At 40.5% G+C, this 22,711-nt stretch overlaps 1 protein-coding gene across 2 annotated transcripts in view; it reads right to left on the reverse strand.

The window, feature by feature from the left end:
• The window catches only part of AP2B1 (adaptor related protein complex 2 subunit beta 1), a 64,123-nt gene that overhangs the window by 10,062 nt on the left and 31,350 nt on the right, over window positions 1-22,711 (reverse strand). Inside the window, exons 14-19 of one of the 2 annotated variants that reach the window (XM_015817606.1) lie at window positions 15,505-15,546; window positions 14,108-14,254; window positions 12,819-12,964; window positions 12,578-12,707; window positions 3,378-3,462; window positions 1,839-1,925 (exon numbers count right to left, since the gene is read on the reverse strand). In XM_015817606.1, the coding sequence (XP_015673092.1) occupies window positions 1,839-1,925; window positions 3,378-3,462; window positions 12,578-12,707; window positions 12,819-12,964; window positions 14,108-14,254; window positions 15,505-15,546 (637 nt within the window). The remainder of the gene's footprint in view (window positions 1-1,838; window positions 1,926-3,377; window positions 3,463-12,577; window positions 12,708-12,818; window positions 12,965-14,107; window positions 14,255-15,504; window positions 15,547-22,711) is intronic. The other variant, XM_015817605.1, reaches the window with a different exon arrangement.

The raw sequence follows: 22,711 nt of genomic DNA on the forward strand, positions 1-22,711 counted from the left end.
ACAATTAACAGCTTTTCTGGGAACTTCTGATCAGGTGAGCTAATTCTGGTTGAAACAGGTGGTCCAATAAGCAACTACATGCCAAGAGATATCGATCAAAATCATCAGTTTGAATTGCACATCAAAACCTACATAAAGACAATGTAGGACAGGCAACACTGATGTTATACATTCTGACAGCTACAATGTGTCAGTCTATGATCAGATGCATTTTGCACTTATTGCAGTTTCTCACTATTTTAGAATACATTGCAGTTTAGACAGGTAGCAATGGGGACATGTATTACTGTAATAAGATCATTATGGCCTAGATAAGAGTGCAGTTGATGAAGAAACTAGGTGAAGGTCCTCCTGGACACTACCTTCACTTACTCATTCTACCCCTACCTAGGATATTATCCAAGTCTCAAATCTGGTCTCCCAGGGGTGGTCTTCCTTTTGAGAGACAAGAGGAATCATCACGGATCAAGAGTGATTCCATCTTGCTAATATTTAACTTCAGTTTATTATTTCCCATCCAGACTCTCTCATTCTCCTGACACCGAGACAAGACCAGCACCGCATCACTGAACCAGCATGGGGTGGTTAATGTACAATTGAACACATTGATGTTACTGCATCCTGAACAGAAGTATGATCTCTCCCAGATCATAAATAATAGGGGTGAAAACCTGAACTCTGTGACACATCAGATGTGTGGCCACTGAACTGAACCAATTGAGCCATTGCAAAACTACCTCCATCTTCAACCCAAGCAAGTGGTCCAGTAGGATATCATAATCAATAATATTGAAAGCCACTGAGAAGTGTAATAGGACAGGAAAAGATGCTTTCCCCCACTCAGGTTCCAACAAGTCATTTACCAGTGTAACCAATGCCATTTCAGTCACATGCCCATGGCCTGAAATGATTCAGATAATGCATTTTCCCTAGAGTCCTTTGCAGCTGACTTTCCAGGGAAAGGCTGACAGGTTTACAGTTGTCCAATATGGCTGAATACAAGGAAGGCCTCTTGAGGAGTAGGAGTATCACAGCCTCTTTCAAGGCTGCAACCTTGACACATTCCCCTGCCTCCTAAAGAACCAGGAGAGACATGGACTCATAGCACAGGTGGCAAAAGTTATATTAACTCTATCCACCAATTGGAATCCACAGGCCAAAAAGAAACTCAGTTAATGACACAAGATAACATTCTAATCATTACATTAGACTTCAAGGCTCTGACAAATCTGAGGGACTTTATGAAAGTGTTGTGCACAATAATCACAGCCCAGCAGGAGATCTTCCTACTCAACTATCTCCAACAGGAAGTTTTCAATCCTAAATAGGCTGCTGGATTGCATCCCAATAACGCAATTAAGGGAGAAGAAATTTTATTATTATTATTATATATACTCACCTGCCTTACTGATATGATATAGGTTCAAACTTGAATTTGTATCATTTTTTTAATCATCTTTCTCTACCTGCTCTTTAGGTATAACTTCTAGAGCTGCACCTCTTGAGGAGCTACCCATGATTGAGGAACAAAAAAAGTCTGGTTGAGCATGATCTTGTCAGGAGCTTGGATCACCTATTGTTGCCAGTGGTCAACCAGAGAACCAAAGGAACTGCCCCCAACCCCCCCCTCCCAAATCACTAGGAAACTCCCACTGGAATCAATCCATATCCATGGGGCACAATGTGACATAAAAGTCATGTTGAACATGAGACATAGGAAGTGCTACACCAAACCCAAAGAGCAGCTATTTTCATGCCAAATCATGAGTTAAAAATCAAAACTGGCAGTTTTAGGCAAAGCTATAGAGATATTTTTGAGGGGAAAAAATTCAACTTACCAGCATTCAGATGACATTCTTTAATTTGGAACTGAAGTTCATTTTCATTTGGGATGTCTTTCCATGTTGCGAGGAAAACTTGGCGTTCTACAGGATTAGAAACTATAAAACTGAGTTTTCCATATTTCTACAGTTGTTTGAGACTCCATCCCCCACATACACACACTTTTAGGGCTAAATGAAGATTTATGCAGCATCCCAAATATTAACAAGAGCACTCTCTTCCAGCATATCTTTTGTAGATCTCCAGAGATTGCATTGGGGAAGGGGAACAGACTGTTCCACCCCTCAGTATCCCTTCAGAGGGCCATTTTTGAAGTGGCCACAATTCATGAGATGGCACCATGCAGTTGAGGAATGAAGTGGCTTGCTTCCTTTCTCCAACACAAGCTCTGGAGTTCCAGAGATCTACAAAAGGAAAGTGAGTGATGACAGGGGTAGGGCTTTGGGAGGAGAGTATAGAGTGGAAAAGGCCTGTGGGGACCTGATGGGATGTGATATGGCTGGTCATAGGGTGAATATACCCAAATGTTGTACTTGTGCTGCAGCAGCTATAATTTTGAAACTGGGTTGTAATTAGCTTTGCGGGGGGGGGGGGGGGAGAAATCTATAGTAACTTTGAACAATTGCTAAGTTGAGGACTTCCTGTATGTCATTGTTATTTGGCTTTCATCCAGAGATATTGGTTTTTTTTTAGCTTAATGAGAGCCTGTTTGGTCTAGTGATTAAGGCACCAGACCACAAAGCATGAAATTGAGTTCTAATCCCGCTTTAGACATGAAAGCCAGCTGGACCAGTCACCGTTTCTCAACCCAACTCATCTCACAGGGTTGTTGTTGTGGGGACAATAGGAGGAGGAAGGTGTGTTGGATATATTTGCCATCTTATTTGTAAAAATAATAAAGGCAGGATACAAATAAACAAATCCATAATTTATTTTTAACATTTGTTCTGTTTTTTATGGATTCCTAGCCATCAGGAGTCGCAGGTCAATTGAGCGGCCATGAAAATGTATATAATATAAATGAAGTCCTCCGTGTCTTCCCCTGATGAATTATAATCTGAAGATGGGACCTGGGAGAAGAGATTGCTCTCATCCTAGCCAAAATTGGGCAGGAGTGAAAATAAAGTTTTTCAGATCCAAATATCCTGCCTCCACTTAGCCCAATTATTGTAGGAGTAAAAGGGCAGACTGATTTGGAGTATGTATTGAAACAATTTTAAAGAGTAATTTAAAAAGTATATGGTGAAATAGCATTCAGAAATCAACATTCTCATTGTGGACAAGCAGCGTAGGACTTCAATGGTCAGTGGCCATATTGATGGAGGAATTTTGGGAGATGAAGGCCATATTTCCTTGATTGGGGAAAACCAGTTTGGACTCTGTAGGTCCACATAGCAAATGCTGTATTACTTCATTACTTCATTTATTGTTTGTCCTTTACTAGGAGAGTGACTGTTCTTCCATTCCTCCCTGTCCTATCCTATTCCTCCCTTTAATTCCTTCAGGGCCTATTAGTAACCAGATATACCACTTACCCATTTTGCCATCTTCTACGAAAAGCACATTGAGGGGAATAAGACAGCTGAAGTAAAAAACATCAATGTTGTTCTTTACAGCCACCTGCCCCAAAAGAGAAAAACAAATTTGCTATTTTTTAAAAGAAAAAAAGACAATTTCTCCATCCTAATTCCTAAAAGGATTTTAAAAATGTCAGTATGGCATAAATAAATAAATAAGAATACAAAACCCCTTCCTGGTAGGGAAGGCCAGTCCCTCAAAGAATAGCACTATTTGTTGTTGTTGTTGTTAGTTGCGAAGTCGTGTCCGACCCATCGCGACCCCATGGACAATGTTCCTCCAGGCCTTCCTGTCCTCTACCATCTTCTGGAGTCCATTTAAGCTCACGTCTACTACTTCAGTGACTCCATCCAGCCACCTCATTCTCTGTCGTCCCCTTCTTCTATTGCCCTCAATCTTTCCCAAAATTAGGCTCTCCTCCAGTGAGTCCTTCCTTCTCATTAGGTGGCCAAAGTACTTGAGTTTCAACTTCAGGATCTGGTCTTCTAAAGAGCAGTCAGGGTTGATCTCCTCTAGGACTGACCGGTTTGATTGCCTTGCAGTCCAGGGGACTCGCAGGACTCTTCTCCAGCACCATAGTTCAAAGGCCTCAATTCTTTTGCGCTCAGCCTTTCTTATGGTCCAACTTTCACAGCCAAGCACTGCTATTATTTCGTTCAAATAATTCAGAGCAATTAAACCCCATGCTTACTTGCTTGCTGCAGAAACCCTTCTATACATATAGGTCTTACGTGATGATCCATTTCCTCAGATACTCTCAAGTACATTAAAAAGGGACTTGCATTTTATGTTGTTTGTATGAATATACACACAAACAATCATACATTCTTTAAAATGCCAAAGTTAGAAAAAATGTCTGGAATCTGGGCAAGTATTTGGAGCTAAAGAATTTTAAAATACTAAAAAAAAGAAAAGAAAAGAAAAGAAAAGCAGACTTAGCTTTCTCACTTCCCAGTTGTAAGGCAAGGAATGTTGCCAGATGACATTTAGGTAACTGTCATAATCTATTACTTGACATTTGCTCTGTAACCTGTATCAGAATTAACTTAAGAGTTATTAATTCTGACCTGAGAAAACCACATTTACACGTGAGCGCATTTTAGAAGATCATCCTGAATTGGGCAGAGGGGCTGAAGAGCATCAGCATATTCAGCATTATCACATGTATTTAGCAATGGCTGCATAATTAAATCCAAGATCTCCAGCTTGGAAGAGGATTAAGAACAAATATTCAGAATGCCAGCCAGGATTTTGTAAGGATTGAATCTGGAAGTGCTGAGAGAAAGCTCGTCTATATCTTTTCCAACCTCAAGGTCTTTGACAGGATGTCTAAATTGGCATCAGAAGTTTTCTGTTCCTTGCCATTGATGAGTGTTCTGGGCACCCAGCAGGAATAGAAAGAGAAGAACCTGGCATTCAGACATGATTGGAAGACAAGTAGAAGGAAAACAATGTTTATTTTTCAAATAATCCTAAATCAGTATGTCAGGATTTATTTGGAATCAGTTAGCACAGCCTGCTAATTAATTCCTTCATGGAGGCTCCAAGTTGGTTCTTTTCTGGCTGCTTCTGAATGCATCCATTTTCTCTGAGTCTCGGCTAAGAGACAGGGCAAAAATATTCTCCTGCAGACTAAAAGAAAGCTGGTAAATCTGAACCTGTTTAAGGTAGGGCCATGCAGGTTTTTCCTTCAAGATGTATTTTAATTAACTATTTAGGCTTCGGACAGTGACAGAAAGAATGATATGGTGACAACACTGGAATAGGGAGACCAAGGTTTTCAGCTCAACCACACTTTCAATTTGGTAGTCGTAGTACACAAAATATACATTTACAGTCATTTTGAGCTTTACAACTAGAAACCTGAAAAATTATACTGCCAAAAAAAGTCATTACACCATCAACTTGATATACACTATGGATTTAATAGCTCTGCCAATATCAGTACTGACAATGATTTCACCATGATTTTAGCGAACCTGCCTCAAATCGAGTTTAAGCTGTTCTGCTTTTGATTGCAACTATGTCATTCTCAATGGAAAGCCAGGCAGTAAGGGGGCTTGAAAATATCTGTAAGTAGTCTAGAGCAGTGTTCTTCAATCTCAGCAACTTTAACATGTGGCCGTGGCGGCACAGCAGAGAGCCGTGATGGTGCAGTGGTTTCAACATGTGGCCATGGTGGCACAGCAGAGAGCCATGGTGGTGCAGTGGTTAGAATGAAGTATTGCAGGCTAACTCTGCTGACCACCAGTAGTTCAATCTTGACTGGCTCAAGGTTGACTTGGTCTTTCATCTTTCCAAGGTCAGTAAAATGTGAGGGGCAATTTATTGGAGGCAATTTGCTGACTCTGGTAAACCACTTAGAGAGGGCTGTGAAGCACTATGAAATGGTATATAAGTCTAAGTGCTCTTGCTATGTGTGCACTTCATTCCCCAGAATTCCCAAGCCATCCATTGTGTTGAGGGAACTCTGGGAGTTGAAGTGTACACATCTTAAAGCTGCTGAAATTGAGAAACACTGGTCTAGAAAAAGCATTGTGGAATAGGCAGAATTATACACGAAAAGCAATGCAAAAGATATACTGAGTCAAGAGGTTTAAAACCCAAGATATTGTTTCATTCCCCATGCAACTCTTTGTTAAGTAAATGTAACTAAGTGACAAGGTAGATTTGTACATCCAGCCTTACATGCTACAATCAGCTCTAAGCCACTCTCCCTAAGAGACCTTTTGTTGCCCCATGAGCTCATGTTCAAATTGCCAAGTGCTTCACAAGAGCTTTCAAGAACAGCTTTTTATCCCTTTTGACTGCTTTAATCAAACATGTCTCAATAGTTTTCAAAGTGTCTGCTATCCAGAAGCTTTTCCTGCCTAAAGGCAATTGCCAAGGAAATCCTGAACAATCCTGCACAGAAGTCTAGGTTTGCAAGATCCTGCACAGAAGTCTATTATGGCAAGATCTTCAGGATATTATTATTTTGGAGACTGAATCTTAGAATCCTTAGACAACAGATTTGCAAGATGAGTTATAAAAGATGAAGGGATAAAGCATTAGAAAGCAACTACTACATCTTTAAAATCAGAATAAGATTAGTGTAAATATTTTTAATATTGGACCTAAAATGTCACTATTAAAAAGTTTTTACAGCTTTAATTGTTTGGGATCAACAAAAAGGCCAACACAGTGCTGGGCTGCATTAACAGAGGGATAGAATCAAGATCACGTGAAGTATTAATACCACTTTACAATGCCTTGGTAAGGCCACACTTGGAATACTGCATCCAGTTTTGGTCACCGCGATGTAAAAAAGATGTTGAGACTCTAGAAAGAGTAGAGAGAAGAGCAACAAAGATGATTAGGGGACTGGAAGCTAAAGCATATAAGGAACGGCTGCTGGAATTAGGTATATCTAGTTTAACAAAGAGAAGGACGAGGGGGGACATGATAGCAGTATTCCAATATCTCAGGGGCTGCCACAAAGAAGAGGGACTGAAGCTATTTTCCAAGGCGCCTGAAGGCAGGACAAGGAGCAACGGGTGGAAACTAGTCAAGGAGAGAAGCAACCTAGAACTAAGGAGAAACTTCCTGACAGTTTAGAACAATTAACCAGTGGAACAACTTGCCTCCAGAAGCGGTGAATGCTCCAACACTGGAAGTTTTTAAGAAGAGGTTGGACAGCCATTTGTCCGAAATGGTATAGGGTTTCCTGCCTGAGCAGGGGGTTGGACAAGATTACCTCCAAGGTCCCTTCCAACTTTATTATTATTATTATTATTATTATTATTATTATTATTATTATTATTATTATTATTATTTAGTTTTATTTAAGATTGTCCAATGCATTTTTAATGTCAGACTTCTAATTACATTATTTTTCTAGATTTTAGTTTCCCTTAATTTTGAGTAAAGATACAACACACTCATTTGTTATGAGTAACAAATCAACTGTCTGTTGATTCTCTGTTACTGAATTTGAATGGCATTATTTTCCACTTTTCAATTATGACTTTGCTTTTTCCAACTTTATTAACAAGTTGGTAAGCCAACTTACTACTATACTTTAAAAAACTGAAAGCAAGGAGCCAGGAAATTTCCACAGGGATGGAGTTCAACTATTATCCTGTCATAAACAAGAGTAACTTATAAGTATTGGATGTACCATAAGATTGTGTTTTGAGTGGTCTACAGCCATAATATTACAAAAAGTAAACTAGACTAGTTTCCAAGGAATTCTTATATGCTCTGAGAATAGTTTTAATATCCCTCATCTATCTAGTACTTGTTTTGCCAGAGAAAGAAACTAAGACAATAGTTTCTTGTATTTTCTTCCAATGGGATGCCGCAGCCAGCTACATGCAAATCTCTCTGTGATGACTACTGCATGAAAACACTGCATTTCCTGCTCCTCTCTTTTAGGCACCAACTGGATGGATTCAGTTACACTGCTGATGGGTACATCATTGGAAGACCAGAAAGTCTATCACGAAGAATATCTTCCATATTATTGCTAGAATGAGGGGATGGATGGACATTCAAGAAATATCATGTCACATTAATTCAATCCAGCTCTAATGCAGAACATGTGAATAATGCCAAGGACATCATGAAGGGCAATACAAACCTTGTGGTGTTGCTTTCCCATCCCAGATCTGCCCAGTGATAATAAAGAATGGCAAGAAAATGAGGAGGAAGGAAGAGAGTAGAAAAAGGGCAAAAGGGATAAAATATTTAAATATCTACATTCCTTTCCACAGAATTGCTTCTGCACATGTTAATTCTCTTGAAGCTGAATCAGCTACATGCACATGCTGCTTTTTCAGAGGGGATTAAAAAAAAAAAAAGACAAATGGGAACAGAAAATTCTTCTATCATTAACAGATTCTTCAGTAACAATGACATTTCTGAGTTCTTCTGCTTGACAGCAACTAATTCCATCCAAAACACAGAATTCCTGAACAAGGACCTCCTGGAGAGACACAGTCAGCTAAACCAGCATGTGGCTTGGTTTTAACTTCTGTATCTGCTTGCAACATCTTCAGATAAATAGCGTAACACCTAAGGAAACAAATCACCATAATGGATATATTTGGGCTCCATCCAAATTCTTACTGAAAACTTCCCCTGCTTTCATACTACTCCACTAAGGAAGACAGCTCTGTCACATTTATTTCTAATTCATTTACTTATATCCTGGGACTGAATGGGGGGGGGGGGGGAGAGAGGGAATATAACCTACCAAGTAGAGTTGCTGTTTCTGCAAAAGTAGCTGATCTATCTGGAAACATCTCCCACGTGGGCAATCTTGATGGGAGTCATGCTTCCCCTGAAAGCACTGATTTATGAACTGGGGATCTTCGTGGGCAGTGGAAGCTGTAGCCAGAGAAGTCTTTGTGTCTACTTGTGGCTGATGTGCCAGTTGTGGTCATCCTTACATCAGGAAGCCCTGATTGCCATATTATTAGACTGCTTTGAAAATGAACTGCAAGCTGCAACTTGCAGGGAATACTTGTCAGACTTTCAGTTGGAGAAACTGGATACTGTAGAATTACTCCCTATAGGTAGTCCTTGATTTGTGGCCATTTGTTTAGTGACCTTTCAATGTCACAGTGGCATTGAAAAGAATGACTTACAACAGGCCCTCACACTTATGACCACTGCAGCATCCCTGTAGTCATATGATCGCAAGTTGGATGCTTGGCAATTAGCATGCATTTATGAAAGCTGCAGCACCCAGGGTCATGGGATTGCCATTTGCAACCTTCCCAACTGGCTTCCAACAAGCAAATGAGAAAAGCTGGATTTGCTTAACGGATGTAGCAAAAAAGGTTGTAAAATTGGACAGGGTCACGCGATTACTCACTTCAACAACCATATCACTTAGTGATGGAGGTTCCGGTCCCATTTGCGGTTGTAAGTCAAGGACTTCCTTAATTTGAGGTCACTACACTGTCAGTAAGATTCCAGCCCCAATTCAACCTACAGGCGATCATCTCTTAGGCCCAATACTGCATAGTAGGGATACATCATAGGCTGTCTTGCCAAGCATGAATCCAAATATAGTCTCAAAAGCTGTGAAGCGCAGGGGGTACGTACTAAAGAGTCGGTACTTTTCAGTGATAGCCCCGCACTTTGGAATATGCTCTGCCTGGAAGTCTTCCAGGCTTTGACCAAAGGTCCCAAATATTATTTGATTACAAAGAGTTTTCACCCATAGCATCTTTGAAGGCACCTGCTATGTAAGTGTTTGGTTAAGTTTATAAATAGTCAGATTTTATGTGACAAAATAAACACAAATCTAAGAGTTCATCTATGGGCTCAGACTGAAGGCTCTGCAGCCCACCATCCAGTTCCTTGTTAGAAGCCTTTATTAAATCTACACAGCCTTAAAAAAATACCCTCCTGCTATCTTCTTCTCCAGTAACAACTGGAGATAGAATGTTTCTGAATATGGAGGATATGTAGATAACATTTAATCTGTTGGGTTTCTAAAAATAAAACCAGAAGAGCACTCATGTTAAATGAGTAAGTAAAAATATTCACTTGGTCTGAATATATAGAGAGGTAAACAAGCTGAAACTGGAGGCTGTTTTATGTTTTTATTTTCCCAGTTAAGATGTTTCTGGCTCACAAACTCCCTGCCTCTGTAAAAGCAACTACACACTGCATCTCTCTTGTTCTCAACCCCAACTGGGAGCTTCCACATCAAGGCAGCACTATTTCTAGCTGCCTATCATTCATAACACACAGGACAGAACTGCTGAAGAAAATGGTGCTTTTTATGGTTAATAAGCTTCCCTGTTGGGGATACCATGGGAAGATTATTAGAGGAGTGCTGGGAGGGGGAAGAGAAGTGAAGGAGTCACAGTTTGCCTGTATACTGGAATAGAAACCATTGTGTAGAAGGCTATTATTTATTACAGTACCAGAATCAACTCGGGAGCCTGTTGCTTAGTTAAGGCAAAGATGTGGAATGGGCAGAGCAAATTGGAACTTTGTTTTTAATTTCTTTTAAGATCGTTCGCTGCCAAGAGTCACTGAGATGGGCAGCCATACAAACTGAATAATTAATAAATGAATACATAAATATAAATAAATAAATGAATGAATAAATAAAACCCACCAGTTTTCAGAAATGTTGCACAGGAGAATATGTAACCCCTATCTGCCCATAAAATTCAGTCATCTCAGAAGCTAAGTCACAATACAATCTGTTTTTGGTTTAGATGATATGCAGACCCAATCCTTATATCATAGCATCATGCAACACCAAACTGCATATTTTAAGAAAATTCTAATATAAAATTAGGTAAATTAACCAGAATATCTAATTTTTAAAAGCCCTTTCATATACTGATCATTACTATAATGAAGTCCAGAAAGTATTTATATGTGATACACCAAATTGCTTTATTTTATTTGTCTGAACTGCAGTTTGCCTGAAGCTAAATTGTTTTGTACCAACAACAGCTTCTTGTTTTATAAGAAAAAAACCTTCCATCACCACATCATTTGACAGTTTCTTGACTATTCAGCCACTCTTGCTTCCACCCCTAACTCTTAATTTTAATTTGTATTAAAATCACCAGAACCAGATGGACTACACCCCAAGATTCTGAAGGAACTGGCAGATGTGATCTCAGAACCACTAGATTATATATTTCAAACATCCTGGAGCACTGGGGAACTACCAGAGGTCTGGAAAAGAGCTGATGTAGTTCCCATCTTCAAAAAAAAAAGTGGGGGGGGGGAAATGGATCCAGGAAACTACAGACCTACCAGCCTGACCTCAATACCTGGGAAGATCTAGGAAAAGATAATCAAGCAATGAATCAGTGATCACCTAGAGGCAAACAAAGTCATTACCAAAAGCCAATATGGGTTTGTCAAAAACAGATCATGCCAGACAAATCTTATTGCATTATTTGACCAGGTGACAAAATTAGTACACCAGAGGAATGCTGTGGATATAATTTACTTGGACTTCAGTAAGGCATTTGATAAAGTAGACCACAACCTACTACTTGATAAGATAGAAAAATGTGGGTTAGACAGCATCACCACCAGATGGATTTGTAGCTGGCTGACTGGCCATAGTCAGGGTGTGGTCCTCAAGGGAACTGCATCTACATGGAGGGAAGTGTGTAGTGGGGTACCCCATGGCTCTGTCTGGGCCCAGTGCTCTTCAACATCTTCATCAATGATTTGGATGAGGGGATAAATGGGGAACTCCACAAATTTGCAGACGACACCAAGCAAATTTGCAGACGACAGTAAGCTGGCAGGAATAGCCAACACTCCAGAAGGATCTTGACAGACTTGAACATTGGGCGCTATCTAACAAAATGAAATTCAATGGTGAAAAAAGTAAGGCTCTACATTTTGGCAAGAAAAACCAAATGCACAGGTATAGTATAGGTGGTACCTTGCTCAACAGTAGCAACTGTGAGAGGGATCTTGGAGTCCTAGTGGACAATCACTTAAATATGAGCCAGCAGTGTGCTGCAGCTGCCAAAAAAAGCCAGCACAGTGCTAGGCTGCATTAAGAGAGGGATAGAATCAAGATCACATGAAGTGTTAATGCCACTTTACAATGCCTTGGTAAGGCCACACTTGGAATACTGCATCCAGTTTTGATCACCATGATGTAAAAAAGATTTTGAGACTCTAGAAAGAGTACACAGAAGAGCAACAAAGATTATCAGGGGACTGGAGGCTAAAACATATAAGGAATTGGATATATCTAGTTTAATGAAGAGAAGGACAAGGGGTGACATGATAACAGTATTCCAATATCTCAGGGGCTGCCACAAAGAAGAGGGAGTCACACTATTCTCCAAAGCACCTGAAGGCAGGACAAGAAGCAACGGATGGAAACTAACCAAAAAGAGAAGCAACCTAGAACTAAGGAGAAATTTCCTGACAGTTAGAACAATTAACCAGTGGAACAACCTGCCCCACCGAAGCTATGAAGGCTCCAACATTGGAAGTTTTTAAGAAGAGACTGGACAGCCATTTGTTGAAATGGTATAGGGTTTCCTGCCTGAGCAGGGGGTTGGACTAGATGACCTCCAAGGTCCCTTCCAACGTTGTTGTTGTTGTTGTTGTTATTATTATTTTATGCAAATCTCCTCTATCTCCCCAAACCCAGTGTTCCTACCTGAAGATTGTTCAGAGGTTCCATTTTCATGACTGGGCCCAAAGTGTTGAGAGGAAGCGAAACATCAATGCTTTGATTTGGCATCAGAGGAGTGTGAATGGCCAGTGGGGTGCTGGGGATGACTCCAAAGCTGGATGATTGGGGAGGAGAGAGACGAAAGAAGGTGTAACATTCAACAGAGAAGCCAAGAAAGATAAAGCGTGCAACAAAAAAGTGTGTTTAGTTGACTTCAAGGACTAACCTGTTCTTGTTGAACTGAATGGCAAAGTCACTCATGTGTTGAAGAGCCTTGTTGATGAAACTCATATCCATGTAGATATGTCCTTGCCGATGGCCAAAGGTTCCAGAAATTTCCAGGCCTTTGGCTTTCACAGCCGGCAACCAGACCTATAAAGTGAAGAGGACTGGCAATTAGAGCAAGCAAACATGGCCTCATAAAGTGTCAGAATAATTTCAGTGAGATTTCTTTATCATGATAGGCAGTACTGTTGAGTGACCTATTCGGCCTATCCACTTCAAACCTTTTTATTTATCGGTATATAATGATGATTGAATCTCAGATGGTAGTGTAGATTCTTTCCAGCTGATTTAGAAAAGCTGGAGAGGAAACGTCTCAAAATCCATTACAGCATTTTGAACAGTGTTCCCAATAAATTGGCAGTACAAGAAGGGAATTTAAAGAGGAAATAGCATGCTGTAATTGGCAACTTGGCAACCTGAAGACGTGTGGACTTCAGCTTCCAGAATTCCCCAGCCAGCATACTGCACACCATAACAAAATAAACAGAACCACCATCCTAGTTTCACTTAAAACTTTTCACTGTGGTACTAAATGAATTTGATGGAAACTTATTCAAAGATATTCATTATAATATAATCTAAGTAAAGTAAGCTAAAGGCTCCTGGGAGGTGATGTGCAGCTGAGTTTTAATTGTGAATTCTTAAAGAAGCAGGGGGGGGGTTGCTCCTCCATCTGCAGTGGTTAACTCCCTCCTCAAGAAGTGCTCACTAGACTCAGTGGAATTGGACAATTTTTATCTACTCTCCAATCTTCTCTTTTAGTGGAAGGTTATGAAGAAGGTGGTCACTACAGTTTCAGGGGAGGAAACAGATCCCTTTCAGTCAGGATTAGGGTATGGGACTGAAATGGCATTGATTCATTTAGCAAATACACTCAATTTTATATCACATTGAACATTTCAATTTGGTAGAGATTTCCAGAGTGGTTTGAGAATCTAGTTAAAGCTTTGGGAAAAGGAAAAGGTACCAGATCTGGAATTAAATCGTTAGAAATTATGGCAGTATAAAATGCTTATTCAATTAATCAGTTAAATAAAATAAGATACGCATTCTCTAATAATGGGTGCAGAAGTTTGCCAGGCCAAACAGAGCAAAAGGCACCGTTGTTCATCCAGAAACAAAGTCAGCGTGAAACACAAAAGAGAGGCATGCCAAAAAACAAAACAACCTGATGAAGAGACAACCTTGGCAAAAGGAAACAGCTGTCTGGCCATGTTTCCTCACACATACCGACTTGGGAGCCACATATCCACCAGGTGCCATGCCGATGCCGGAAGAGAGTTCAAAGAGGTCATTCAGTCCACTGCTGACTGCAGCTGGGGTAGGTGAGGGAGCAAATGTTGCTGGGACTGATGATGGGATGAAGGTCTGCCCCACCTGCAAGCAATCAGAGATGACATTTAAACACCTATATTAAATAAAACATAAAATTGGACAATATTCTGAATATTTTACAACCTGTTCCTAGCATCTTGCTGAAGGATCAAGGGTACTAAATTGACATGCTGGTATGCTCTCTGCTTTAAACCCCCACTCCTCTATGCATCACTACATGACTGAAGCAGCCACTAACCGCGAACCTCTCTTCTCCAAAAGTCTTTGAAGAGTGAAGGCAAGGACATTCAACTTCCGCATCAGTTAAAGATGAGGAACTGTAACGTACGATGGTGAGTGAACTCTCCGTAAGGAATTCTCAGTCATAACCAAGCCCTCAGCAACCATGCAGTGAAATGGGTTCAAACCTGGTGCTTTCAAAATGGATCCTCTGATCATCCAGAAGTCCCAAGGCCCTCAAGTCCATTTTAAGAGAATTGGAAGAGAAACTCTTTGCTCCAAGGACAATAGTAATCCACAGCTATTGATGACTCTTGGAAATTAGGAATATGAGTTGACCAGTTCTAGTTCATCCAATGACTTTAAAATTGTCTGGAATTTCTCACCAATGGCTGGGGCTCTGGAAGCCTTATGTTTTCCATTTATAGGTTTATGGAGCTCTGGGACCAAGCCAAACCTGAAAGTAGGTTTTTATAAATGACTCTGGTATCTGGCACAAACCCTGGGCATTCTTTAGCTTGTTTTCCTTGTTTTTCTATTTTTTTTTCCTACAAGCAAGCAATGATGCATCTACTTCACATGGAAAAATATATTGTGATCTCACATCTCCCCCGTAACAGAGCTCCAAATTTCTTGACTATTCTACAAGTCAAGCTTGCTACCAAATTGTCTTTTATTTTCTTTCTACTATTTCAGTGTTTTAGATGGTTGTCTGCTTTAATACAGAGAACATGTTGAGAATGTCTAACATTGGGCTATTTCAGCTGCACAGATTTTAGAAGAATGGATGGGAAAAGAAGGCTACAGAGTGAAAGCCTGTTGCATTTTAGTAGTTAAAGTTGCAGGATGGGAGATCCTGTTTTCAAATCCCCAGTTAATTCTGAAATATATTGGCCAACATAAAGCCTGGTTACAAAGCCTTCATAGGTCTGTTGTGAGAATAAAATTGATGGAGAAAATACTATGTGTGCCAATACTCTTCCTGAAGGAAAGATGGGATATAAATTCAACCAATAAATAATAATTTGTCAATCAGAACTGAAAAGGAAAAAAAATGAATGGAGGGCACTTACTGCTGGGCTGCCTCCAATTCCCCCGCCAAGGTCACTGCCAAGCTGCAAGAAAGAAAAGAATAGAAAAAGGAAGAGAGAGAGAGAGAGGCAAAAAAGGAAGAGAAAAGGCAGGGGAAAGAGAAAGAATTCATTACAGCCAAGTTATCAGGTGCCAAGAAATAAAGATCATGTGGTTCCCAAAAAGGCCTGGCACACCGCTTGTCCCCCATCTGTTTGCCCAGAGAGATTATTGACCCAGGAAGGACAGAGAAATCCACAGATTTGAAACCCCCAAATTCCACAGGCAGGGAAGTGGGATTTGGTTGAAAGCACAAGAATATGCACCAAGGCCTTGTGGGCAGCAGAAGGCAGCAGTTATGACCTAGATATGCGTGAACTTGAAAACTTGCTTTTTAAAAAGCCAAATTGCCCTCAGCCTTGTCCCCACTGTTCCTAGAGAAGGGAACCTCACAAACAGCCATGGTTACTTTTCTCAGACCTACCATGAACCAGGGCTTTTGTCAGCACTCAAGAAGCAGTATTAGTGGTCCTCTTTCTTTGCCTTTGTACACCTATTCATACTTGCAAGGCACAGGCAATATGGAGGTAAGGGAATGGGGTGGGTAAGAACAGCACTTCTGAACATGCCATCCTTGCTCACCACCATTCCTGTGTGGATCAGTTTCAGCAGCAGCCTCTTGCCATTCCCTGCCTGCCCACCAATGTTCCTGGCCTCCAACGTCAGCAGCCCATTGATGTTCTGAGAGCAAAGAGTCCACAAAAGCAAAAAGCTGGGCCAAAAATAAACTGACATATATGCACAGCATTGTCACCCTAAAGTGGAGGTTGCTTGAATGGGTATCATGTGATTTTCTATTTCTGGCAGCTCTCTGAACAATTACCCAACAGAACAAAACCAAGCACTCAAGATATGGAACATGTATTTAGCTTTGCTCATAGATGCTTGCTGAAAGTTACACCCACCCACCCACCCTAATAAACGCTATATTTCCCCCCCCCAAAGAATAAAACATTTACCCCTATTCCTTCCAAAGGGGAGAATGTAACCAAGTAGAAATGAGAACTGCTGTAATGTGAAAAGCAATCTTACAATTCAAGATGATAGTATATCAGACTGTTCAATTTTGAGTTCATAATTTTTATAACAAAATCAAGGAGGCAGCATTTTCACATTTTAGGGAACAAGCAATTTCTGCATTGCTTTTAAATAAACAAGTGGTGATTTCTTTAAGATGCAAGTTGCCAAGGTTAAGAAACACTAATTTAGAAGATTATTAAAATCCCAAAGATTGATTAAATTTGTATTTGGCATATGGGGTTGGGCTACTTTTTTTGTAGCATTATGAGACCCATTTTCTAGCCTAATATCAGCTATTTGTGATTTTTATGCTTAAATCTACAAAATGGGAAATAGGTCAAACGTAGAAAAAGGGGACAATTTACTATAGTTGGCTGTTCTTTTTCAGAGGCAATGGCTTCAGAAAACAAAAAGATAAGGAATCAAAAGATTGCATGTACTTTCACACAGCCTCGGATGTCCGCTGAAATACAAGCAAACAAGGACCATTCTAATATGTCATACTGATACAATATATTTCCTTTGAACAGGATTTGAATTGGTAATGTGGCATCTCTGCATGCCATAGCAGGAATTGGTAATGTGGCATCTCTGCATGCCATAGCAGGAATTGGTAATGTGGCATCTCTGCATGCCATAGCACCTGCAGAACAGTAGACTGTGTCCACCTGCACATATTTGTTCAGATAATTTCTTTTTAAGTGAACTGACTAAAGTATTAAAACACTAGCAAATATTTCAAGATGAGTGTTTTCCCATAAGACCTAATAAAACCTGGGGCATCTTAAATTTTTTAATTGATTTTCTAAGATTAAAAAAAAATGTTTTACGATTAGCTTCTGGCACCTACACCACCATATAAGATTACATAATGGTGCCCACTAACAGGAAAGGGCTATTGATTCCTGGTGAAAAGCTGCAATGGGGAAGGAAAAGGACACTGTCTTAGAAACAGAGTTGTGCTCTCAGACCCCATTAAAACAATGACAGCAATCTGTCAGACTCATGGAAGGACAGTTATGGCTTGATGGAAAACAGATGATCTCTCACTCTTTCAGTCGGAACGCTACAGTTTTGGAGTGGGATAATAGCTTGAATACTCATCCATTATGACTTCCTCTTGCAGAAGTGATCATGGGTGGTTATTATCCCCTTTCCTGTTATAGCCAGGAAAAGCAGGGCTTGTCTAGCAAAGGTAAGGAAAGCAAAAGCCCCTGTCAGACTCATTTTGAACAAGGCAAGAGGCAGAGAAGTTCTGGTACTCTGGGGAATGTTTCCCAGTCAAGTGGAAGGGGGAGAAGCAGTTTCCCCATCAGCTGGCAAGTGAGCTTCTTACATAAAGCAGCATCAAAACAACTTGTGAATAATTCTACATAATAGAGCCAGATGTTTTTATCTGCTTTCATCAGCTCCTGTGCCAAGTTTATCTCATTAAAAGAGCCACAGGCTGGGAAGCCAACCTTGAAAGATACAAATCAAGGTTTCTTGGCTCTTACAATCCTATACTTCCTCGCTCCTTCTCTTTTAAACACAAACACACACTGCTCCCCCAGGAATTGCAAAATGATGTAATGGGGAGGAGAGAAATCTCCTGTTGGCAAGTTTGTGGTCTAGTACAGGGGTGTCAAACTCAGTTTCATTGAGGGCCACATCAGCATTGCGGTTGCCCTCAGGGGTGTGTGGCCAGGGCCAGGGTGGGTGCGGCCTACTGGGTGAGTGTGGATGGAGTGGGTGTGGCCTACTGGGTGGCATGGTCAAGGGTGCCTGGGCAGGATTGGGACAGATCTGAGGGTCTCTGGCAGAAGGGGCTGGGACCGGGGCAAGCGCCAAGGCATGGTCCATTTCTTCATTCCTCACAAAGGGTGACACCTCCCCAGCATGCACCCAGGGAGCGGGACCGACGCGGCAGGGGCTGGTTCCTCGCTGTTTCCAGACGGCCTTGTGGAGCTAAGACTGATTGTGTTTCAGCATAGATGGCCACCACAAAATTGTATATTGGCTCCCGGCCGGCCTGGGCCAGGGCCAAGGCAGCAGGGGCCGTTCCCTCACTGTTTCCAGGATGGCTTCGTGGGACACATGAAACCACTTCGCGGGCCGCATCCGGCCCCTGGGCCTTGTGTATGACATGTCTGGTCTAGTACCTTAACCAGAACCTAGATCAGGACTTAAAGTAAGAATTTGTGGCTATTTACAATTTATATACTTTTTAGGTCAATAAAATAAAAAGTGGGTAATATGAGTGCCTACAATGGGGAGCAGGCAGCAGAAAGACTTTTGGGTGTGCAAGAATCAAATGAAGTGCCCCAACTTATATATATGTTTTGGTGTCATTTTTGTATAACTTGGTATTTCTGGATGCTGCTGCTGTTATTGTTATCCTTGAGATAGTCAATGGTCAATGATTAATACAGCACCAATGTTTGGCTCCCACTAACCTTAAGAGGCCTTGTGATGTTCACCATATACTCAAAGTCAAAGAACTTCCACTCCCACCATATTTTAAAATATGATTGTTCACCATCCATATCCAGTCTTGATTCCTGAAAGAATCATCTGCCTCTTTTTCTTATTTTCCACAGTGTATGATTTTGTTGCCCTGCAGTCTATAACATTTATAAAATACTTTAGTTGTGCATGGCATCTTTATCAGTACCTCCACTAATTAAAAGGTACTTGTACTCGTGGAGGCTTTTATAACTCATGGGTAACCAAATGTGTAAGGGATGAAGACCCTTAAGTAAGGCTCCAAAGTTTTTGGAAGGCCAAAGGAAGTGATGCGGTAACATCACAAGAAGAGTCTGGGTTGAATTTTTCAGTCCTTTATGAATGTTTTGTGGGATGATAGGATGAGAATGGGAGTTGGTCCTCAAAAAAACCCTTGAAAAATTGTTTGAAATCACCATTTTAGGCCTGATTTCAAGAGTTTTAACATTGGAAGTCAAAATTCTTTGCATCCAAAAGTCTTTTTGCTCCCAATTTCAACCTTAAAGCTCATCTCTGCCCCACAAAATTAAAAAAACAACAACAACACAGGCTGAAATCAGCCCCCCCCCCCCGATGATTAGTGGTGGTAATAGAGATAGAGATAAGAGGAGAAATGGCTTCCTGCTTAATTCCAAATTAAATTAAAATAATATCCAAATGTTCAAATTTCCAGACTGGGGGCCAGAAATGCATTACAGGGGCTGCTGCTATTTTTTTATTTGAACACAAAAGGGAAGCAAATCTCCCCCCACCCTCCACATTCAGGTCATCCTCAGCCCTTTGGATCTGAATTCCTGGTTTTAAATTTTAATTATTTCATAGGATTTATTACTATTTTACTAGGCAAGAAGAAGAGGTGAAATGCCAATATTTTCTTTTTAGTGATCTAAGTCAACAGCTTTCTTTTTAGCATGGAGATTTCACTGGCAGCTTTCTGAACAGATCACTGCAGCTGTTTCATATTAAAAACTGACATTTTGACACCTCTAATGTAATTTTCAGTAGTGCATCTCCACAGAACCACAGTATTGTCCCTAAATTACACAAATGACCTCCTACTCCTTGCAGATTGGAATGGCTTCGGACTAAATTGAGGTTACGTAAAATGCCAATATCCAAATAAGATAAACATAGAAAACAATCCTGAGACAAAGTGAAAGGGGACAAGAAGTAAATTTATTTGAAGTTTGAAAAATATATGGGGAATCCCAGATATCTGGTCCTTTTAGTGTATTGTTCTTTGGATGGGAACAATTGGCAAAGTACAGAGAAGGCTGGATCTTTTATGAGCAAGGCTTTGCTTTGTTCCACTCCACAAGTATCAGGGTGAACTGGATTGTGATCAAAATGGTACATAGATAGCTGGTTGGATAAATCAGAAGTGATGAAATATGCAGTCTCCAGGAAGTGCTGAACCACGACTCCTACAACCCCTTTTAGCAGTGCTGACTGAAGCTGCTAGGGGCTTTGAATCTGTCACTTCTAGTGGGCTGCATTTTCTACTTTTGACTCTAAGCTCCTTCTTTTGTAAAGTATTCAGATTCTTTTCAGCTTAAACTTGCCTTAAGCTACTTCCAGTTACCCTGACACTCCGAAACCTCCTTCTCACAAAAGCCAGAAATGCTGGCCAGCTTTGATTAGAATTTTACCTACTTCAAACTGCAAGTAGAAACCCTTATGACTGGGAAACTCTTTCTCCTGAACAAAACCAATTATAACTCAAATCTGAAAGCTACCACCTCAAAAATTCAGGCTGAAATAGAAATGCTTGCCCCGACATATAGAGGCAAATTATAGAAGAACTTTAAATCTGCTATCTGAGGCATTTGAGACTGCATGCAAATTTAGTTTTTATCAGGGATGAAAGAACACAGACCTCAAAAATTCTCACAATGGAGGTGGTGGCAGCTTCTAGGTATAACACCAGGAAGACTGCAGATACCTTGACAAGTGCAAAGTTGCAAACTCCCCCTAGCATTCCTCCTCCTTTTGCTCTTTTGTTTGGTATTCATTGGTTCTGCTGCCACTCTAGAAGGGCTGAGGTTGAGGATCAGTTACTCTGAGGGTTCATTTGACAAGAACAGATTTGTTCCATGTTATAAGGCTTAATTCCAGAAATCTGCTAAAACCTTATGGACCTGGTTTCCACTGAAAACCCACATCAAAGTGAGCCAAACTTTGCTATGGTGTTGCCAACATCTTGCAATATTACATGGAGCATATAAGTCCTGTCATTCAGAAGCCAAACCTCAGATATTCCTGAGGTTGTGTTCAAAGTCTTAAGAATCTCAGGAGCATGGGCCCCCCAAGCAGTTGGAAGCTTGTTTGAGACACCTTAGCTCACTTTCCGAGAAACAGTTGGATTTTATTGGAGAGCTAAAGGTTACCCAAAAATGCCTTGCTGCAGAGGGTCTGGACAGCGCAAGCAATTCTATACATATGCAGTGGATATGAGACTAAATTTGCTAAATCTGGGGATCCAAGCATCAATGTGAACTGCCACGCCTATGCAGAAAGGTCCAGATCATAAAACTAGGTACTAACTATCAGCTTGTTGGAAATCTCACATTGTGCTAAACATGCAAATAAATTCCTAGGTCTCTGTACAATAAAATGTTTGGAGATGCATAATTAACTGTGGTTGCCTAGTGGTGGTGGAAGGGGTTGATTATCATTTGTTGCAGTGGAGAGGAGGGTTGGGAATTGAAAGTCATTAGGTTTTTTTATCCAATCCTGAGAAACACCAATCACCTATCTTGTATCCAGGCCACAGCTAACTGATGGAATATTTATTTATTATTTTAATTTCTATACCGCCCTTCTCCCGCAGGACTCAGGAATAGTAGGTTTAACTAAAGAATTGTCTGTGTATTAAGCCATTAATTTTATTATTAAGTTGCCATGAGCGATCAGGGTGCTGCCTTGAACTACCCTGAATGTATCTCTTTCCACTAACCCAACATCTCTGGACAGAATGTGTCATGGGGGCAAACTCTAAAATGGTCCCCCAGATCTCACAGATGTACTGTGAAGTGTTTTTTTTGAACAGACAAGGCGCAAGTAGAAGACAAAAGGGCACGATATCCTTCGGTTACCTCTGTAGGACATACTGCAGGAATCCAAACACACCCAAAGTCTTTGTGAGGTAGTTTGAATTACTGACTATGAATCACAATTCATAGATAGACAATGAATTCAAAGTCTAGTCATAAAACATTCTAATTGGCTATAAGTGATTTTTTTCAGACAGCTGGACTTGTGAAAGATTTTATATACAATAAACGGTAAAATTTATTTTAAAAAGAGAGCCACATTCTATCTATCTATCTATCTATCTGTCTGTCTGTCTGTCTGTCTATCTTTTCAGAATGAACATAGTAACTCCATTTATTTACTACAGTTATTATAGTTAAATCATATTATTATTATTACTACTACTACTACTACTACTACTACTACTACTACTACTATTATTATTATGTTGGAAGGGACCTTGGAGGTCATCTAGTCCAACCCCCTGCTCGGGCAGGAAACCCTATACCATTTCAGACAAATGGCTGTCCAGTCTCTTCTTAAAAACTTCCAGTGTTGGACCATTCACCGCTTTTGGAGGCAGGATGTTCCACTGGTTAATTGTTCTAATTG

This window comes from Protobothrops mucrosquamatus, unplaced genomic scaffold (genome assembly GCF_001527695.2).
Source record: "Protobothrops mucrosquamatus isolate PMUCROS unplaced genomic scaffold, P.Mucros_1.0 scaffold607, whole genome shotgun sequence".
Taxonomy (NCBI): Eukaryota; Metazoa; Chordata; class Lepidosauria; order Squamata; family Viperidae; genus Protobothrops; species Protobothrops mucrosquamatus.